A 22,114-nucleotide genomic window follows, 5' to 3' on the forward strand; every position below is an offset into this window, starting at 1 on the left:
ACACTGTTCTTCCAGTTCTTCTCAAGGAAGATAAAGACAACTTTCTCCAATGAAATAAAGCTTAGTAGGATTTATTTTCCAGAAGCATTTATTTATTTTTTTTAAATAGTGCTTTTTTTCTTATAAAGCAGGTTTTCAAGTCATGTTCCCTTAACCACAGAATCTTTGGCATTTCCTTCTCAAACTTTCCTGTAGAGTGGTATAAAATGTAATATATATTTTTTTTTTCTTTACAGAAAAATAAGTATTTAAACCACAAATTAATTTCCCAAAGTATTAAATAACATACCAAAAAACTTTATCAAATCCATTACATATACTAATGGGACAAAACCTTGTTGCATATGTGCATCATAATTGTATACACATTTTTAGCTTAGTTAAGTTAGTGCTTTGAAGTCATCAAGGAAGCTTTACCAAACATCCAAATACAGAACTGCAGTATGACTGGAATTGGTTGCACTATTTATAGAATTTACAATGTATACAATACATTGCATTTAAAAACTTCTGCCTGGATATGTAAACCAATGACTCATGGTTTTAATAGTTTGTAAAAAGACAGGATTTTTTTTAAACAATTACACAGTAAGCCACATTCCAGATTTAATGGAATTAAGAACTCAATATAATGATAATTATTCCCCATAGGAAAATACATCAAGTAGTGAAAACAATGGCATCATGCAAGTCAGAAACTAAAATAAAGTATGCAAGTCCAACAGCAAAACGTCACACCCTTTCAGTTGCACTGAACAAGTCACTCATTCCAAAGCAGCATTACCGTAGTGATCAGGCTCCAAATTAGTACTTGTTTTTCTCATTTTTGTCTATGTAGTGTGATACCTACATAGAGTATGCTCTATTAAAAAAAGGAGTCCTCACATTCAACGCTTCACATGAGGGGATTCCATCCAGGTTCCTTTTCCCACAGAGCTTAAGCAATTTTACAGCTGTTTCTTGTACAGTTTTTTGATGAGCTCTGTGGTAGACGGATAATTTTAGCTTTCTTTAAGCTGTTCCTTTTATTGATGTTGCTGGATGTGAGCGAATATGAGCGTCCATGCATCATTCTGGCATTAAGACCGTTGGCCATGGAGAAAGATTTGAGATGGCTTCTTAAGGCAACTGGGAGAGGGAGCTTGTCAACAAGATGCACAGGGGTGCAGGAAACTATGGCACGGCAACAAAGGTCTTGCAGACTCAGTACTTAAAAACAGACATAAAACTTCCATTATAATAGTTTGCTTTTGTCAGCCAAACACTAGTAGAATAACCAACACTCTTCATGCATGCTGTACTTCTAGGATGAATTCTCATTTCCCTTCCCACATGCTTTCCCACACTTGCATTATCAAAAATATCTGCTGCTTCCATTTCCTACTTATGTATCAATCAAAACTTAGTTCTAGGAAAGACATGCTATTCCCTACAAAAGCAGGAACAGGTTATGCCTGTAGGTGCATATTTTCTGTTCAGAAAACAAGTTGTATCAGATTCCTGGCTCTTCATTTTGATGTCAGCCAAGGAATCAATTCTCTGGAATTTATTTTTCATTAAGGAACCACAAACCTTTTCCAGGACTAATTTTAAACATTTTCAGCGTATTTTGCTTACCCTTGTTTGGCCTCCAGAGCCTGTCCATTCCATGCCTCATCAATACTATTCTTGCTAGCTCAGTGAAGGACTCTGTAATATTGAAATTACAAAGAGGACTGACTTCAAAAAAAGTCATGCCCAGCCGCTCAGCATAGGTTTGTGCTTGTTCAGTAGACACTTGGCGCTTGAAGGCTAAGTGAAGGCGGTTTCCAACCAGGATTTTTGGTACACCAGGAGCATGCTGAGAAAAGAAAAGCAATACAAAAAATTGGCTCTAATTTTTCCCTTCCCTCAGTTAAAACGGAAGATTTTTCAAGAGTTTAGACTGAGTGCCAGGTTGGACAAGATGATCGCTAGAGGTCTCTTTCAGCTTAAGCTATTCTATGATTCTATGATTTAAAAACATCCCTTTCTCACTTGCAGAGAAGATGTGTCAAATCTATAGCAAGAGTGGGACTACAATATGAAATCTTTGCCCTCCATATGCTTACTGCCAACACCTTTAAAGAAATTAGACACTTCAAGCTGCTATGTTTCTAACTTCCAAAATTGTAAACATAGAAACAGAATGGTAAACTTGGCATCTTGGATGACGCCGTAGTAAGCACTGCCTGCAAATGCCAGTAAAAACAGCAGAAAATATCATAAACTGTCAGTCTTAGTCATCTGCAATAGACTGGTGACAGTCCTGGGTTGTACCTTACCTCATCTATTTCCTTTATCCATCGATCGATGCCATCAAATGACCAACGGTTGGTGATGTCGTACACCAGTATTACTCCCTGTTTTTAAATATACATGTTATTAAAAAAATAAGTTTAACAAAGGCACAAGACAGAAAATACTATCTGTGAATTCTCTGAGTCTGAAATAATCCTGTAAGATACTGAGAAAGATCTTAATGAAGCAGAACCTCGACATTCTATAACACCAAGCCCCAACTCTCTGTAGACTACTGATATGGTAAGGGACAGAATCCAAAACTTTCTGGGAGGGGGTTATGTACTGGTGAATATTTCTTTTTACAGTAGACAAATGTGATTGATCATTCACACAACACAAGTCACAGTAAATAAATATTAGTGGTCAGATGCAGTAGGTTGAAGATTCAATGCTCTATATAATTCTGGAACATAAATCATGCAATTCTACATGCCGTGAATTAAAGCAGTACTTTGAAATCTGAAACCCTAAAATCACTACACTGTATGTTTGGTTTTTTTGAGAGATTTCATTATAAGTCCATACACTTTGTTACAGTTTTTATTATGTTTGTATTTTCCTGGTGCTCTTGAGTTTTGTGTTGGCTGTTCACCTTACCTGGCCCACAGCTTCAAAAGGCAGCATTAGCATGCATATTCACATGGTTAAAGGAAGCTAACAGGCTTAAGTTGTTGATGTAGCCAACAAGAAGGCCTGAAGATATTTATCATTATAGCACACACTGGTTCAACCACCATCTCATTAATTTCTGCCCCTCCTCCTCCTCTCACCCAAGAAAATCCTGCCCCTTATTATTTCCCAAGTTTCATGTTATCTTTAGACTCTCAGTGCAATTGCATGCAATCTACAAGTGAGCAACAAAAGTCATCACAACAACTTGCTGTCTGTTAAACATTCCTATAATACCATTACTCATCATTAAAGAGAGCAGCATGCAGCTTACCTGAGCACCTCTTGAATACGACCGAAATATGGTGCAGAATCTCCCTTGCCCTGATGTATCCCTAAACAAAATAAGTTACAAATACTTTTAAAAGAAATAGGTGGACTCCAACATTAAGAGTTCATCTAGGTTTGTGCTGATCAATATCACCCCTCATTCTGTTAGTCACACACGTAGTCACTAACGTGTTAAGAGCTGTTCTTATTCTCAACAGGATTTTCCCTCTCTGGAATTCAGCCTTTTAAATTTTTCAGGTTTTTCAGTATGAGAGGACAAGAATTTGAAATGTTATTCTTGCACTTGTCCTTGGAAAACAAAGGCTCCTGGTCCAGCATACGTATGCCACTAGACTTTGCATTTAGCTCAGCTTGAAGAAACATTCTGTTTTTGCAGCAGACAAAAAAAGTGGGAGGAAACAATAGCTATCACCAAGCAAACTAATGGAAAAACAGTAAATTCTTGATTACAGGAGCAATAGCTTATTATGAGTTCAGTATGAGGAAGCAGTCTTTAAGGAGACAGTGAAAGCATCAAGTACAGAATCACAGTGAAGGATATGCTAAGAAACAAAATTCCTAAGAATTTTTGAGGTAGGTCTGTATATGGTCAGCTGCAGAAACATTTCTGATCTGTTATTTTCAGGAGTCCTAAGAATATAATTTCCCTCCACAAAAAGTATTAAAGCATCTCTCAGGTGAGCATTATATGCTGTTTTTATAAAGCTGTATAAAATGGAATGCAGTAGAAAAATGAAGTATAAGAACAAATTATCGAGTAATCAAGACACAATATGTCAGAGTACTATTATCCTTCATTGCATTTAACATTTGAAATGTGATCTTGAAATGCATAAAGGCAAAAACAGCCCATGAAGAATAAATTAGACATTTAATTCTAGTATCTTAAAAACTTTCAAATTAAAATAAACATCAACAAGACTTTTAAAGATAGAAGTGGCACAAGATTGTCTGTATGCAGGAGGAAAAGAATATAACTGTAACAACTCATTTTCACCTCCATTTCTCTACCCTATCTGAACACTTTGTGTTCTTACAACTCAGCTCTCCAGTTTGCCTAGATGAAGTTTCCTCAAAAATCACAGTCCATCTCCTGTCTGTCCTGCCCTGACCCTGCTTCTTCCTCTTTTATGCCTTTAGAGAAATTCTAGGCTTACCATTTTATATGAAGTAGATGAAAAACTGAAATAAATACGAAGTAAGCAACTTGCCCAAAGTACTGGCTAGCTGGATTATTCTTCCCCATTTGGCTAAATATTTCTGAGGCATAAGGATGAACCCAAGCCCCAAAGAGTTGCATTTGTTATGTCTCTGAAATATAAACTATGAGGAACAGTGGAAGACATACCAGAGTTGTAGCTTGATTCGTCGACCATCCAGAAGAATTGTTGTAGTCTTGTAATCTATTCCTGAGGGGAACACAGGCATACAAATCTTACGTCAGCTTGAATGTGTGTAATATATGGACAATAGTTACGGACTTCGTAGAAGCTGATCATAAAAGAATTTATGCATTACTACTCTATGGAGTGAATATGTAAAAATAACTTGCTCACATAAAGCTTAGAAGAGTTTTCATATTTCTTAAGCAAGATTCATTTTAAGTAGATTTCTCAGTATCCCTTCATGTTGATACCCAAAAATATGCTCAGGTCTTGCTTTGCAGCTTTCTTGGACAAAATGGGAGTAGCTCTTCTGAATTCAGTTAGGTAATACTAACCAGAAGCAGCTATGTAGCTACAGTTGACCCCTGAAAATATCCACCACAATGCTCAGGTGAATGGCTTTGAACACTGTGCTTTAACACTGCATCCACAAAATGCATCATTATAAACATTAAAAAATAAAAAGAAAGCTTCATCTTATTAAGTGTTATCTGAAAAGTTGTGTTCAGTATTCACACATGCCATTCAGTCATGCAACACGATTTCACTGGTGTGTTTTTCTCATGTTTCTCGACTTTGCCATGGACAAGAAACCTCCTGAATGGAACATTTATTCATCAACTCCTCCAAATGAAGTTTAAAAAGCATGAAAACTGAAAATATCCTAAAACATAACAAGACTCGTGTCTTGAAGAGCAGAGAGGTCTTATTTTCTGAGCGTAAAATAAACAAGGGAATGAGAAAAAACACACAGATGCAGAAGGACAAATGTAGTGGGAAGAATACCCTAATACTATTTAACAATTCAGCAAATCTTCTGAGGAAGAGTGCTGAAGATGATCCCTTGAACTGCCTGTACTTGTACTGCTCACAGACAGCTACAAAACAACAGAGGTGTGAGGAGACACCCAGTGCACTGCAGGAGAGTTCTGCTGGGTACACAGACAGCAGCAAGCTGCAAAATCAGTGGAAGTACTGAGACCTGAAACAGAAGAATCTCAACCGCTTGCTATGCTGTGAGCCTGCCGTCCTTCTGCAGTCTCATCAGCTGTTAGGTACAGGACAAAGAGCACCAGCTGAGAGCTGCCAGCTGGCAGCACTGCCTGTCAAGGGATTTCTACATCCAAACAGTGGCAGCCCCATGCTGTCACAGAAAGCAGCCCCACCAGCCAGCCAGGAGGTTCTGCTGGGGCACATAAATGGATTGCAAGAATTGTGTAGACAGGCTAGAGGAAGTCTCAGTATCTACTAAAGATGCTGGGTTTTATTAGTTACGATAAGGCAGGTGTAAGATTCATTACTATGGGTGGCCATTAATGCTCAAAATAAAAAGAAGCTGTATAACAGTGTATATAACTGTTCATAATGGTGCATATATCAAATGCTTAGCAATAAGATTTTTTTGGTGTGCTATATTTATGGGAAGAATTAGTAAGACACCCGGCCTGATGATGTTACTCTCAAAGAAGGAATGCACAGCACAGCACGGCACTAAATGAAGAGCCGTTACAGCAAGTGCAGCGTTGGTGGTATAGTGGTGAGCATAGCTGCCTTCCAAGCAGTTGACCCGGGTTCGATTCCCGGCCAACGCAATTCGCGTTTTGCCAGGAGCGGATCCTCATCCAGGATAGATAAGGCGGGGTGGAAAGAGCCGTGGGAGCGGAGCGGGCACAGCCCGTGCGCACCTGGACTTCAACAAAGCGCCTCGCCCCGCCTCCCTTCACGGCCTTGTAGGTAAGCGGGGGAGAAGATGGGTGAGTGGAGAAGTGAGGCGGGGAACACAGCATCAGAGCAGGGGAGGGCTGATGTGCGGGCAAGGAGCGCAGAGGAGGACCTCGGGGGTCTGCAAGAGTCAGGCGTGGAATAAAGACGAGCAGGTGTTACACTGCCGAACAGGAGTTACGGTGCAGCAGCTGCTAGCCGAATCAGCGCTCCCTCAGTACGCAAAGGAATGGTGCACAGCTTTTGTGCTGCTTGGCAAATCTGCCCCCCTCCGACTGCTCAAGCGGCGTTTGTCACGGGTACTTGAGAAATACATCGTCCGAGGGAAATGAGGTATGCGCCCAGCTTAAGAATACAGTCTTCACTAAACTAAAAAACACAAGACATTGCTCTTTGACATACAGTACGGGTTATCTAAAACAGGAAACGTTCCCCTGGTTACAGATGCGAATGCACTCTTGCCAGAGATGAGTGCACAGCACACAGTGCAGCATCTGTGAGTTTTAGACTGAAGGCAACTCCTCTGTGCACAGCTATCACCCAATTCCTCAACAGCCTCCAAGGATCACAGAATGCTTTCATTACATCGCACGATGGCATCAGTTCCTTTTCTTAAGATGGATGCTGTAACATGATAGATAAAGCACACAGAGAACCAGGCCCTTGATCTCCATTACAAATAACTCCAGTCATTTTCTAGCTTTTTGTGTGTTGAAGTTTACATTCATGGAATAAATAGCAAGTAGAAAAACAACCCATAAAAAACACTTTGCCAATATTGTAATTACATATTGTATCTGCTGATATTATTAGTAGAGCTAAAGCAGTCTTGGACTTCATAGGGGAAAAGATTCAAGAGCGACAAATTTGAAAGAACAACTGCACTGTAGAACTATTAGAAATAGTTTTATCTATCAATGACTTGTTGAATAGTTTGTCAGTTCCAGCAGCAATCACTAAACATCTGCCCAACCTGAAAGCCAAGAACAATATATAGATAGATACATATATATATTTTTTTTAAATCCAGCCTATAGAAAAGCCTTGGGCCACGGAACAGACCACAACATAAAAACTGTTTTTGTACTGAAAGAACAAGTTTCATCATTTCAGAAATCCTGAAGAACATAAAACACAGAACAAACCCTGCCCAACTGCACAGCTTGTTCCAGCATCCTGTGCTACTGCTGCTATTTCCCACAGGGCGAAATACTTCCATCAGTTGATCTAGAAGTTCATGGAGACACAGACCACGATTAGCAAACACTGACATCCCACGCAGCGCACGGACATCCATCCTTCTTCTTAAAGACATACCAAACATAGGAAGTCATTGCAGAGATTCACAGCTGAGTAAACCAGGCACCATGGAGCATGCACCACTGCAAGCTGGCCTTGTTTAGCTGCACATACAGCAAAATATTACATATTTTTCCTTAAGATGACACGCATAAGGCACCTCAAAGATATACTGCTACCAGCTGCTGTTTATGGAAGCATCTATGGGCTTCTGAGAAGATCTCCAAAGAAGAAATAGGTTCAGAAACTTCTGTACTCTTCAGCTGTGATACAGATAGAGCCAGTTGATAATAAGACCCAAGTATAATATAACCTGAATGTTTCTGCATTCGCCACTGATAAAGAATCAAAACAAAGGCCTTTTGCCATGAATCATCAGGAACAGCATGCAGCTACAACAATGAGACCAACAGACGTGGGCTGTGCTGTTGCAGAAATCGAACGTCCTTCCAGAACATTATTCACTCATTTAGAAATACAGAATAGCTTTGTTGGGATACACGGGCAAGAAGCATTGCTGCAGAGGAAAGGAGAGGAAAGAAACAGGCAGACAGGTTAGAGAGTTCAGCTGCCTGAAGTGAACCAGAAAAACCTCTCAGTGCTTCACACTTTTGTGTAGTTTGGTGTTTTTAATAAATCAAAATCATACAGGCCTCAAGCCACAAACTGAAATTAAAGAACCTCAGACAAGCTGCATCCCTTGCTGGAGAGAATTGCTTTTTTAATATATACTTTTCTTCTCAAACACAAAGCAAACAGCTAGAAAACTCAACTTAGTATTACTACATTTAGGAATGTAGTAAAATTTCCCCCAAAATCATTCAGCTGTTTGGTAACAACAGCAAATAGGAAGGCATCCTCTCTGCAGAGATGCTTTGCAGCCATTCCATACCATCACTGATGCTTCACTGACTGCACTGCATTCTTGTCAACACTGATCAGTTTTACGTTCCCTGTAAAACTTCTATTCCTCTTGAAGCATGCAGTGGCATTCCTGTGATGTGTCTCCTTCAATCATTTCAGTTGCTCATTTTGTCTTCCAGCAAAGGAAGATTACTTCACCAAAAATGTTCTCTGTTACTGAGATTCAGTAATTTACAGTGCAGCTGCCAACTGCAGTACAGCTTTGCACTAGTGAAGAATACTCCAGCTCAGTTTGAATGCAACTGGCTACAGACACATCATCAGTTGTATTTTGACAGTTAAAAAAAAAAAAAAAGAAAAAGCAGAATTTTTCATAGGAATGAGACGTTTGTCCAACATTCTAATGGTTTTGAGGTTGTTCTGAGTGTTCATTGTATCTGTATTTTAATTTAAATAACCTATAGGAGAACAGAGAACATGACCTGACCACATTTCGGAGATTTCCAATGGTTTGCCCAAATTAGACGATAAATAATAGTTATGTCAGACACATTAACATCTCCTTCCCATCGTCTGTTTCTGTGCCAAACCTTAAGACTCTACAAAACAAACAGAACCATAAATAGATACACACAGTCAGTGGGATTCTGAGTCTGGGATGTTTAACAAAGTCAAGCAAAAGCATCCTTCAAAGACTGTTGGCAGCACTGAGAAAACAGGTGGTAGGCTTTAGAGAGTGCTTAAAATGCTTTCATGCATCATTTCCCATTATAAGCCTTCTATGCTATCTACCTTTCTTTATCCACGGCAAAATTACAGCTAGGAACACATTTGCGACTGTCTCAAGTATATTTGAGAAGTGCCACAGCTTCCAAGCCCATTCATTTATCACCCCAAGCAAGCAGACCCGCACCATGCTTTTGATTCAGAATTCAATTAAGCTGATGTTTGAAACTTCTTACTGCCAATAAATTATTTGCAACAAAACTGGACCATACAATTTGATATGCAAGCACAAAGGTCAGGTTATGTGACAGTCAGACTTCCCTTCTGCTTGCCATTTCAGAATCATCATCATTTTCCAAATTCTAATCTCTTCTATCACCCTTAATTACTGCAATAAAAGCCATGTGTTTGAAAAGCACAGATTGGGTATTCAGTTTGAAAGAAGGATACTGGAATTTTAGATCCAGACTGTTTTCTTCAGCTCATTAATCAAATCACAAACTGCAATTACACATAATAAGTTTTGCACTCATTTCAAAGATGTGACAATTTTCCTTTTTTTTTTTTTTTTAAAATAACAGATTTGGATCAGAAAGCTCTGCTTTTATTTTTATGTTTGCTTATGGTCAGATATGTGAATACCACAGCCTATCCCTCAGCACACTTGTTCTCCTTCAAATGTTTAAAGAAATCAGCTTACAAGAAATCTACTCTTACAAATCAAAATGGCCTTTATTACGCAGAAGCTTTTCATGCTTGCAAGTTCCTAGGGCACCAGGTTAGAATCCAAAAATCTCAGAGCATTTCTCATTGGCTCTAGCCCAGACCACTGTCCTTCAAAGCAAAGAAACGGGTACATGATTAAGAAGTTTGTCATAAATTTATGGCACACCTCCAATGCTTAGTTGAAAACCAAATTACAACTCCAAAACCTGTATGAGACACAAGATTTAATTAGCCAGATTGCTAATTTACAGAAACAGAACCTATGTTTCTGTCTACTCTCTCATCATCAGTGTTTGTAAGCAAACTAAAGCCAGTACTTCACATGCTGAATTTGCATCCTACCCCCAAAAACTTGCAAACAACTTAAAAGTACATGATTTCATTTATAAAATCATGCCTTAGTTTGCAGAGTTTCTGCTAGGGTGGCTAAATAAAGAGCCAAAACCTCAGAACAATCTCTTTCTGTTCATGCTAAGAGGAAAGAAAATGAAGACTCTGAGACAATATTTCATTTTCCTCTGTCTTAAAATTCAATTGTGCACAAAAATAGATAGCTTCTGCACAATCCAAATTTACTCCACAAGAAGATGCGTCCCCACTTCCCCCAGGTCAGGAAGAGGCATCAGTTCATCATTTCCCCTCTTCACTCTTCCAGAAGGAAAGGATATCAGAGGTGTAAGCTAAGCTGGCTGCCTCAACAGCTTGCTGCAAGTTGCAGCTAACTTCCTGAGAAGAATATATTTATACGTATATATAAACATGTTACTGTTTATAAATAGTAGCACTGCAGGAAAAGGCAATGTTATTATTAGCATTACACAGGGAAAAAAAGTTTTTTGTTGTTTTTTTTCTTTTTTTTTTTTTTTAAAACATCATCCTATTTTATTAATGAGTTTGAAAGAAGACAGGAAGAGACTAATGTATCAGTTCCAGGAATGTCATGTGAGAAGAGTTTTCCTCCACACAGATGTGAAAGAATAAATTGATACAAGGAAACCATAAATAATGGACAATCACAGAATTCCAGTGCCTCATAGATTGACTGGCATCAGGATACAACCTGCAAGCACAGCAACACACTGCTGGCTAGAAAACTCATGTGAAAAGACAGAAGTTGCAGAGAACAGATTGGGAATGATTGTTACCAGCTGGACAAAGAAATTAGGACCTGACAGAACACTGAGTTATGTGTTAAGAGAGATGTGACAAAGATGCCAGCATGAAGGCAGAACAAAGGTGGGGATGAGACACTGAGATGGAGGCTGAACAGAGGAGCTGAGCAGAGATACAGAGCAAGAAGTCCAGGCAAACAAAGCGCACAGAACCAGGTGGTGACCAAACCATAAATGGCTGAGTGAAGAGACAGGAGCTTTGAGAAGGACACACACAAAGTGAGGTAGTTGGATGAGAAAAATAGAGTGAAATTTAAGAAACAGTTAGCTCTCCTTTGAGGTCAAAGATGAAGAATTCTGGTCCATTTGATATCAAATTAAAGATGACCATGACCTAGCATCTTCTCACTGTTGCTGTTCTCCAGTTCCTGCAGGTTCCTCCAGTTCCTGCAGTTCATGTCATGGTGACATGAGAAAGGAGCACAATATTAACAAGTGTTCTCTTTTCCTGAAAAGCTGTTATATTACTTTCAAAGAACATCAGCTCTCAAGGGCAGTCTGTCATATGAGATCTCACACATCTTCCACATTCCTTGCAACTAAACAATGTTGAAATGCGATTGTTTCACCTTTTTTGACATATGAATGTGTCTCAAGATATGACATGGTGTTCTGCACATCCATGGAAAGCAGAATGAAGAGAAGCTTCACCAGGCTAAGATAGCTAACCTCAAAAGAGTCAAATGGGTTTTATATAAGAACTGATTGTCCAATAGTCCTTGTGCATATGGATATCCTCCTGGTATAGTAATTCAGCTTCACAGCTAAGGACAAATCATCCTGGTACATAGGGAAAGAAGCAGAGGTAGCCTACATATCTTCTACAAATTCTACAACTTGAGAAAGAAATGAGAAGCAGCCACGTGCAACTTGCCCTTCTATCTAGAATGCTAGGCTTGAAACATGGCCAGAATCTGGAAAGAAGAATAGCTTCAAAGCCACCATAAAAATATTAAAAGCAGATGCAATACTTCACATTTTACGACATTTTCCAGAAGAGAACAATGATCTTTTATATCCTGACACTTCATTAGCAGTAAACCAGCTCAGAAATACTTGGCACGACAAGAATCACAAGACCATCCAGCCGCCATTTTTCTGAGCTACAGGTCTAAGAGCTCAGAGAAGAGTTAGAAACCTCCCCAAAACTTCCTCAGGCTTTAAATCAAGCTGCAAATGAATGCTTCTGAAAAATTACACTACTGTTATTAGTTAAGCTTATTAACACATCATAAAAATTACAACATTGGAATTCTATTTCAGAGGCATACTCCTGTATATTGTGAATTCTGTCATTACAATGAAGATCAAAGTTGGAATTCACAAAGAATAAGTGGAGTAAATGTAAGCACCATAATTTTGCTTTAAAAATATAAAAGCAAAAGCACAGATAATTGAAGAGAAAGAGCTTTCAAACTATATTGCCAAACCAGAACAACAGAAGACTCATTCCACTCCTTGGATTTGAAATCACAAGCAAAACACATCCTGCAGCAAAGTGGGCTCTCCAGATAATGTTAACAATAACTTGAAGAACTACCAAGTCACAATGTATCTTCCATTATAAAAATAAAGGAAATTAAGTTTGGTTTGGATCAGATATCCAGTTCTTTCCTCTCCTCTTCCCCAGCTATTCCAGCAGAAGAGCTGCCAACATTCTAACTGTACTTTTTTTTCCAGGAGGAAAACTTCAGAAAGATTTTTTTCCTGGCACTTTGTGTTTAGATTTAAAGGAAAAAGAAAGGCTATATGTTACTAAGATCTTGTTCTCTTCACTGTTTAGTTGGCTTCACTTTTCCATTAAATTAGAATAAACTGATTTGGGGTGAAAAGGACAAAAAGAAATGTCAGGTTGGCCAACCTCAGGTCAGTTGTATAAATCTCCTGTTCAAACCAAGGATCAGCTGTGAGGTCTGGGGATCATCTGTGCAACCTCAACTCTCACAGCTTGGCTCTGAAGAAAATGTTATCCCTCCTACCCATTCTGAACCTCTGAACCTCTTGTTTCAACCTACACCTATGAACTCGTTATGAAGAATGATTCTGTCCCCTTGATGACCAGCCCAGGGGTGCTGGAAGGCTGCTCCTCTGTTCCCCCAGAGGCCCCTCTTCTACCCAGAGGTAACTCATCAGTCTGCAGCCAAGCTTCATTTCAGTCATTACAACTGCAGACTTTTTCTTCACCCCAAAACTATGTGGTCACTTCTCACTTCTTCTGCATTGAATTATTTGTCCTACAGATGGTGAAGATAAAAGTATGGTGTAGACTGAGAAGTGAGACTGCCTATAAAACCAACCACCACTGCATTAAACTCCTGTTTGGAGACCAGAAAAGTCATTACACTGCATGTATTCTTGGACTCTGCAATCCTCTTGCTCCAAGACTAAGATCAGGCAAATGATACAGGTCCTTTTAGAATGAACTAAAAAGGAAAATAAAAGTTTAGAGGTTATGAACTTGTTTAAAGTCCCATTTGTCACATTTCTATTTTATAAAGTATGTGCTCAAGTTAAACCACAATCTACAAATTCTGAACTGGTTTGAGAAGTCAAGGTCATACAAACTTCACCTGGCATATTTACAGAAGTAAACACAGAGAAAGATCAGAAGGACAGTCATGGGCTGACTGGGATTTTGCAGCATGTACAGGGATAGCATTTCCTTGCTAAAGCAATCAGAATGGGAACACAGACACCCAGATCTATGGAGAGATCCTGCACCCACAAGACTGCTTATACTGACTTAGTCATTCCATCGAACTCATCATCTGCAGGAGACTCTCCTCCTCAGCCTGCTCGTGAAAAAGCATTAGGAAGGCAGCCTGCTGGGTCTGAATTTTCCAGCTGACAGTTTCATGTTTCTTGCACTTAAATATGTTGAGGTGCTGTATTAAAGTCAGCTTGCAAACAAAGCACAAGGGCATGGGAGCTGCATTAATGATTTCATCTCTAAAATTTGTAAGTTACTTTGTTTTGAAGTCCATGGAATAACAGCCCCCTTCTGCTTTTTAAATTAAACTTTTTTTTTAATTAATATCTTTTCTGTTTCATACAAGCAACAATAACAGCCCACTTTCTATAACAACAAGCAAATTGAGCATTAAATCCTCAAATAGGCTTTTGACTGTTTCTTCAATATATTCATTAGAATAGCAGGCATTCTTGGCTATTTCAGTTTGCTGATGTGGGATCACAACAGACATACACTGCTAAGGCCAGTGCTCCCTGCATGCAATCACAGTCCAGAGGAGAAATGGCAGGAGCTTCCTAGTGAGGTACTGACTGCCAAGTTGTGCTGAACAAACGCAGTATAAAACCAGGCTGAAGAGCAGAGAGGTAAAATGCGAGCCATCAGCCTGGGACACACCTTACACTAAACAAATTACAGTCACAAGCCATCAGCCTGCATTTGACACAAGCCATCAGTCTGCATTTGAAAGTGCAAGAGATGAGCCACAACTCATATAAGGCAAATGCGTCACTCTTGGACTGCAGTTCACTTCTAAATGTGGCCACATGTTCAGTCTCTTTTATTACATCTGCACATAAACATGGGTCTTAAACTAGCTACGTATTTAGAATCGCTGGGAGTTTTCATTAGATAGGTCATCTCCTGAGTCAAGAATGAGAACAGTTCTGTGCAAGTACACTTAAAGACACTATGAAAACAGGTATTGCCAGGAGCTCATGTTATATGAATGTGAAGCTGAGATCCAAAAATAATACACTGGGAGAAACTCTGGATGGTTTGATTTTGCATTAACTCAAGAAATCACATGTTAAGTTCTTAAAAATAAGCTGACAAAACAGATGGAAATCTCCCCACTAAAAATTCTCATCAGCTTCTCCACCCCCATACATAAAACTACCAGCGTCTACACTGAAATCCAGTGTTCCAGAAAAGATGTCAGTGCCCAATGCTCTGGGCCAACAGCCCGTGCTCTCCCATACGCTCCCACCTATTGCACTCACCTCTGTCTCCTGGCAGCCCTTGCTGACCGCACGCAGTTCCTGCACACCAGCAAATCCAACACCACAGAGAAAAACAGTGAAGCTGTTATATCAGCTTTCAGCTTAGCACGAGGCTGTATCTCACGAACAATAAAAAGCTTTCCCATTTCCCTGCTTCTAACAACAAACACAATTCCAAAATGCTCAATCTTTAACATTCACATGCCTACAGAACCATCCTATGTTACTGACCTGACAGAGAAGTTTCTGTATGTGTGTAAGGGTGTTTTACCTGCTAGGCCCCACTACCTCTTCTTCCCCACTTCAAATGCAGTTATTTTTGTTTACTACGAGGATTTTCACCTTAGCTAAAGCACAGCTCACAGATTTGGTCCAGCACTAAGAGCAACTTCCTTGGTGACTTGCAGCCCTCAGGGCTATAAAAGGCACACCTCCTGCAGAGAGCTACCAGCAAGGTCCAGAGAAAGACTCATGAATTCCTTCTTCCAATATATGAAGCCAGAATAACAGCCTGACTAACAGACCAAACAAAAATGCAATTATACCATAGCAGGCATGTGCTACATTAAAGCCTCAGGCTGCTATAAATAAGGGAGCAGTATCAGTTTCTAGACCTTTAAGCCTCCTCCACTCCTGGGCAGACATGAGATTAGAGCTTCCTACTAATTAGCTTTCAATTTCTCCTTAGATTTGAGTGACAGTGCAGATACATAACAGCTGCTGTGAACACCAGTGTTTTTGTAAACTTTGCCCTGAATAGGTACTAAATTATAATGCTGACACAGAAGGCTTTATTTCACCTTTCTGGAAGACTGTTTATTCCACATGCGCTATATCAACGATCAGTAAATCGCGGCCTTAGCTGCAACAGCTTCACTTTGCTGTGGGACTCCAAGTTGTGACTGTCTGCCTATTTAACCAGTTCATACTTTATTACAACACAGGAAGGCATAACAAAAAAGAATAATTATTCGTATGGATGTGTTCCACCGTATCAACAGTGAAAAGTGGATGGAAAAAGCACAGCAAGCTCAAAACAAATTTGTCTGGTGTATCAGAACCTTGCTTGAGATTTTCCTTAAAGAAAACCAGCACGACAAACTCCAGCCCATGTCAAGGACTGGATAAAATGGTACTGCTTTTCTGTATTTTCAGTCTCGCATTAAACAAAATCCAGAGAAACTAAATAATATTGGATAGAATTTTTTTTTTTTTTTAATTAACCAATTTCTATTCTTCATCCCATTTTGCATTCTCATTATATTCCCAGAACAAGAGCAAGTTTACAGCAATATGTAAATGTATTTTAATCAACATATTGCACAGATGAGCACCTTTTGGGTTAGGTCAAAGCAACTTAAAAGACTGAAATGAGCCTAAAGTCTGACCGCTTTCCAAACCAGCCTGGACTTTTCCTTTCATGTTGCACACCTGTCTGGGAGCTTCCTGGTAATTTTGTTTATTTACAGTCTCTTTCCCACTCCTGCACATCTGTAAAAAATTAAAGGGAGGAGAAAAAAGAAAAAAAAAAAAGGGACACCAGTAACCCAAGGGAAATGGAGACAGGCAGCACAGTGAGCTAGAGAATGGGCACCAGAAAGAAAAAGGAGAACCTGAGCTACTGCTGTAACCATTTTTGCCACAACAAACCCAAGTAGCAATAGCAGGTATCAAATTCCAACATGTCTGTGCAGGTGAGTTTTAGGCAAGGATATTGGTGAGGTGAGGAGAGAGATGGGGAGAACAGCAGTTCTTGCCCACTGATCAAGGGGGTCTGCAGACCTCAGGGTGAGACGGCCTACCTCCTCACCTTCATGAAATGCAACTCTTGGCCATGAGACGGATGCAAGCTCCTGATTCCAAAGTTGCTGAGTAACATTAAGCCAAAGAAATGATTTCACTACATTAGGCTGAAGGAAGCTGGTTGAATAGAAGTGTGTAACAAAGCAAAACTAATTTTATGGAAGTTTCAAAGAAACTTAGGAAAACCTATGAACTACCATTCGTGCCTAGGATTACTACTTCTCCATTAAATCAAGCAAGGTGAATATTAATTGTTCCAACAGATGTGCAAGACCAGCTAGAAACAAGAAAACCCCAACAAAACAACTCCACTGACTGACCTGGCAGTCACAGACAACATGAAAGGACCCTTTATCTGTGTTTATATACAGAAAAAAGGTTAAAAAAAGAAAAAAGAAAAAAAAAAAAAGGTTACACTTAAGTCTGCTTCCACACAAGGGGGAAAATGCACTGGTCTCATGAAGTGGGCATGTCTTATAAAGTAATAGAGGGGCTCTTTCTCCACATGCATCACATACTACAACCCAGAATTAACGTAGTCCTTCTTGGAAGGCAGCACTGAAGGAGCAGTTGTAACCAGCACACTCAGAGCTGCATCCATCACTGCTTCACAGGCCCATCCCAAAAGAAGTCAGACGCCCTGTCTGAAACACCAGTGCCATGGCAGCCCATAATAACAACATAAGAAACCAGTTGCCTTTTTGGCACTTAGCTTTTGTACAAGATCAAATCCCACCTGCTTCTCCTTTCTACAAAAATGCTGATTTACACATTTTTAACTGAGATGAGTGGGCACACAAATGAATTTTAACGTAATTTAAAGGGAAGTGGGGGAGGAATTCATGCCTTTTGGAAAGCTACCCCATAACAGCAAAGTGATCAATTATTGTTCTCCCTGAGATGCAACATAAAAAGGTCACTGAGGGAGAAAGGATGAAAGAATTTGCCAGTGTAAACCTGGGGTTCCTGCAAGAAAAGGACTAGGAGTGCATTACGTGTAGGCAATCACTCCTTTCAGCCCCCGTGTCAAGCAATCTCATCACAAGCGAAATTTTTTCTATTTTAATGTGGAAGCAAAAACAGAACCCAGCTGAATAAAAATCTGTTGGTGCAAGGCATGAAAATATTTTTCTGCCCATTGACAGAACATCTAAGGTATTATGTTTCCTCCAAATATATTCTGATGATAAATCAGCAATACTTAGCAGCAAAGTTTCTGCAGCTCCCTAAGATCATCTTTGTGCATTTTTTTCCTTATCAAGCGTGTCCAACCTGTAATATTTCAGTTTTCAGCAAGACGTGGGAAACCTCTAACGGCAGGTTACCCAGACAACTAACCTTACTGCCTACCTGCCCACCTTCAGAATAACTGCTTCCTGGATTATCTTTATGAATCGTGCTCACTAATGTATCTTCCATAGCAGTCCCTACTTTGTTATGTTAATAAAGCTTCTTCTCTTCTTTCCAAGCCAGAGCCCTCTGGTCATTAAGAATTCAGAGATGAAGAGGCTGTACTTCATCTTACTAGCTGTATTATGCCAAATGCTTTCATACCACAGCTCCTGGACCAGCAGCAGCTTGCAGAGACTTGAGAGACCACACGATGCTGGCTTCCCTTCCTGCCTCCAGATTTTATATCAATTTTGTGTACTGACAAAAAATAGTAAGACACGTGACTGCTGTATTTTCCCAGGAATGAGAGAGACTGCAGGTTTATTTTTGAATAACTAGTCAAAGCGTCTGCAAAAAAATTATTTCTGGTTTATACAACTGAAGTTTGAGCCCATACACATGAGATGGCACAATTACACAGCTCATAGATGAACACAAAGCCTTTGGACATTCAAAAGCTAAACAAAAAATCCAAACAAACCACCACACCAAAAAAAAAAACCCAAACGATAGCACATGCTGTTCTGGTCAACTCTGTGTTCTACTTTGTCTTCATTCTCCTTGCTTGCTCAACTAATCTGATGCTGCCGAAGACAACAAGCAGCGTTCTTTGCTGATCAGCTCATCCTCACCATGTCTTCCTCCTACCTCTCTTCATGTCCTGCAGGGCTCACTTCAATTCTCCTCCTGTTTATCAAGCTTTTAAGTCAAATCAGAAAGTGAGTCATAACACCAACAGGATGTTTAGCTTGCTCCCTCTCACAGCATCTCTATTCTCACAGCCCGCACAGGTCTCCCACAGCTGCATCCTATGTTGCTGTACTCAAGTGATGCAGGAAGAGCTGAAGGGATATTAAGGGATAACAACTGGTAAGCATACATGCAAGTGTTCAAAAGTCCTCCACATTTGGTACAGTGGAGAAAACATTATACCTTAAAAAACAGAGATGGATGAAGAGCAAGAAAGTATTTTCTACAGATTTTCCACAGTTCAAGTCAACATCTTTCATTAAGTGAGATGTAACGGTATGCTGTGGTTGTGTAAACAAAATCTTAATTATACCACAGTTGCACAAAATGTAAGATTAAATCACAGAATCACAGAATGGCCAGGGTTGGAAGGGACCTCAAGGATCATGAATCTCCAACCCCTGCCACATGCAGGGCCACCAACCTCCATGTTTAATGCTAGACCAGGCTGCCCAGGGCCCCATCCAACCTGGCCTTGAACACCTCCAGGGACGGGGCATCCTCAACCTCCCTGGGCAGCTGTTCCAGCACCTCACCACTCTCTGGGTAAAGAATTTCCCCCTGATGTCCGACCTAAATCTCCCCTCCCTCAACTTAAAACCATTTCCCCTCATCCTACACATAGCAACCCTTTCAAAGAGTTGATTCCCCTCCCCTCTGTAGGCTCCCTTTAGGTATTGAAATGCTGCAATGAGGTCACCCCACAGCCTTCTTTTCTCCAGGCTGAACAAGCCCAGCTCCCTCAGCCTGTCTTCATAGGGGAGGTGCTCCAGTCCCCTGATCATCCTAGTGGCCCTCCTCTGGACTCTCTCCAATACTTCCCTGTCTTTTTTGTACTGGGGGCTCCATATTGGACACAGTATTCCAGATGGGGCCTCACAAGAGTAGAGTAGAGGGGGACAATCACCTCCCAGTCCCTGCTGCCACCGCTCTTTTGATGGAGCCCAGGATACCATTTGCCTTCCAAGACACAAGAGCACACTGCTGGCTCATGTTAAGTTTTTCATCTATCAAGACCCCCAGGTCCTTCTCCACAGGGCTGCTCTCAAGGACTGTTCCTTCCAGTCTGTATGGATGCCTGCCCAAAGTGTAAAACTCTGCACTTGCCATGTTGAACCTCATCAGGTTCACCCGGGCCCACCTTTCCAGCCTCTCGAGGTCCCTCTGAATGGCATCCCTTCCTTCAGCTGTGTCGACCGCACCACTCAGCTTGGTGTCATCAGCAAACTTGCTGAGGGTGCACTTGATTCCATCATCACTGTCATTGATAAAGATGTTAAAGAGCACCAGTCCCAAGACAGACCCCTGGGGATGCCGCTCATTAACGTGTTCCTTTACAGCCCAGGACCACATCCTCCATTACATCTGCCCTCACTTGTGTCTCACACCCCTCTCTTCACATGTGCACATCAGCTTGTGGCTACAACTCCTTTCTCTCTCCATGGAAGAACAACTTGTGCATAAGAGGTTTGGTGAGACATGAATAACTGGATCTGTCTGTGTATAGTTAAGACTGGTGAAGAGACCACAATCCACAAAGCACAGCACAGAACGTACAGCCTCGTGTGGAAATATTTTGGAGATGTTATTATGGATGAAGATTCTCCAAGTGGCACATTAAGTACTCACTAAATAATTCCAAGAGAATATTTGTATTTCTTGGCTGTCAAGAGATGCACTCACAGAGATGCCAACACAATTTAAATGTGATTTGCATGCAAGCCACGAGTAGCAAAAGGTTTATATGCAAGGACTAAAGTATGATCTATGAGCTTGGGAGCTGGTCAAAAACTGTTATGTCAAGGCATACTGGAGACTGCACTGCTGCTGCTGAATAAGGATGTATAAACTTAGACCACATGTACAGAACAGGGCCAGACTTGGCTTGCTCCCCCCTGAAGCCCTTTCCCCTTTTTCTCCAGTCACCTGGAGGATCCAGACTGAGGAGACTGCAACATCCCAAGGAGGAAGGTAGCAAAAGCTATTAAGTAAACATCTTAAAATGCACACAGATACCTTCGAGGCGCAGTCTGACTCATAAGCAACCACAAAAAGAACTCTCCACCTCCACCCACTCCTTTGCTTTGATTCAGTGCAACGAACTCAATATAATAACAAATGCAAAGCCTTCCAAATGAATTAACTAGTCAGAGACTTATAGTAGCAGTAATTTGAAGCAACGGGTAATTTTACAAGATCGCTTGTTTTTTAATAACTCACACAATAGGTTTGCAGTAGGAAGGAAAAGGGGAGACTAGAGTTGTGTTCTAGGAAAATAGGTCAGGGGACATGAAGAGAACAGGGAGAAAGAAGGAAAAAAAAAATCCCTTTTCCCAAAGCCACTGGCTCAGGTTTAAATCAGCTGGCAGTGTTCAGAACTCTGGTTTGCAGACAGAACATACCTGGCACGGATGAGGCTCTTCTGTCTTGCCCTTTAAAAAGCTTAAGTGAAAGAACACACTACAAACGCGAACCTTGGTCTTAAAGGGCCACTCTTCTGATGTGGAAGAGCGATAAACAGGGAGAAAAAGCAATCTCTTCTTCCAGCGAAAGCTGTTTCAGAGCAAATACATTTGCTGTTTCACGGATACTTACAAGAACAAGATTTTTCCTAGCGTTTCTCTTCCTTTACGGATGACTGCTCAGTAAGAGAAATCTCACCACCCTGACAAAGCGTTCTGTGTATGAAGCTGCACAGCGCAGATGACCCGCACGGCCCGTTACACCGCGTCGGGATCCCGCTCCGCCGGCAGCTCCGCGTCCCCGCACGGCGCAGCCGGTCCCGCGGGCGGGGCGGCCCTTACCCATGTGATAGCCGTAGGGCGACTCGGCGGCGCCGTCCTGCAGGCTGGCCAAGATCTCGCCCTTGCCCACGTCGCTGTCTCCCACCAGCAGGAACTTCAGCAGAAAGTCGTAGGCTCTCCCCGGGCTGCCCGCCTGGCTCATCCTCCGCGCCGGCTCAGCTCCCGCGGCCCATCCCGGCGGTGAGGACACGGCGGCGGGCGGCGGCGCGGGCGGGCG

At 40.9% G+C, this 22,114-nt stretch overlaps 1 protein-coding gene and 1 non-coding gene across 2 annotated transcripts; one reads left to right on the forward strand and one right to left on the reverse strand.

The window, feature by feature from the left end:
- Window positions 1-70: 70 nt before the first annotated feature.
- On the reverse strand, window positions 71-22,082 carry RAB40B (RAB40B, member RAS oncogene family). Its single transcript, XM_042884012.1, has 6 exons — window positions 21,898-22,082; window positions 4,631-4,691; window positions 3,266-3,326; window positions 2,304-2,381; window positions 1,618-1,840; window positions 71-1,209 (listed from the first exon to the last, which is right to left on the reverse strand). Exons 1-6 carry the CDS (start codon window positions 22,037-22,039, stop codon window positions 938-940), a joined length of 837 nt encoding a protein of 278 aa, XP_042739946.1. The 5' UTR covers window positions 22,040-22,082; the 3' UTR covers window positions 71-937.
- Window positions 6,188-6,259, forward strand: TRNAG-UCC. The gene has a single exon. It is a non-coding gene; the product is annotated as a tRNA-Gly (tRNA).
- Window positions 22,083-22,114: the final 32 nt, after the last annotated feature.

This window comes from Lagopus leucura, unplaced genomic scaffold (assembly GCF_019238085.1).
Source record: "Lagopus leucura isolate 7727_CA_CO unplaced genomic scaffold, USGS_WTPT01 Super-Scaffold_100040, whole genome shotgun sequence".
Lineage (NCBI taxonomy): Eukaryota > Metazoa > Chordata > Aves > Galliformes > Phasianidae > Lagopus > Lagopus leucura.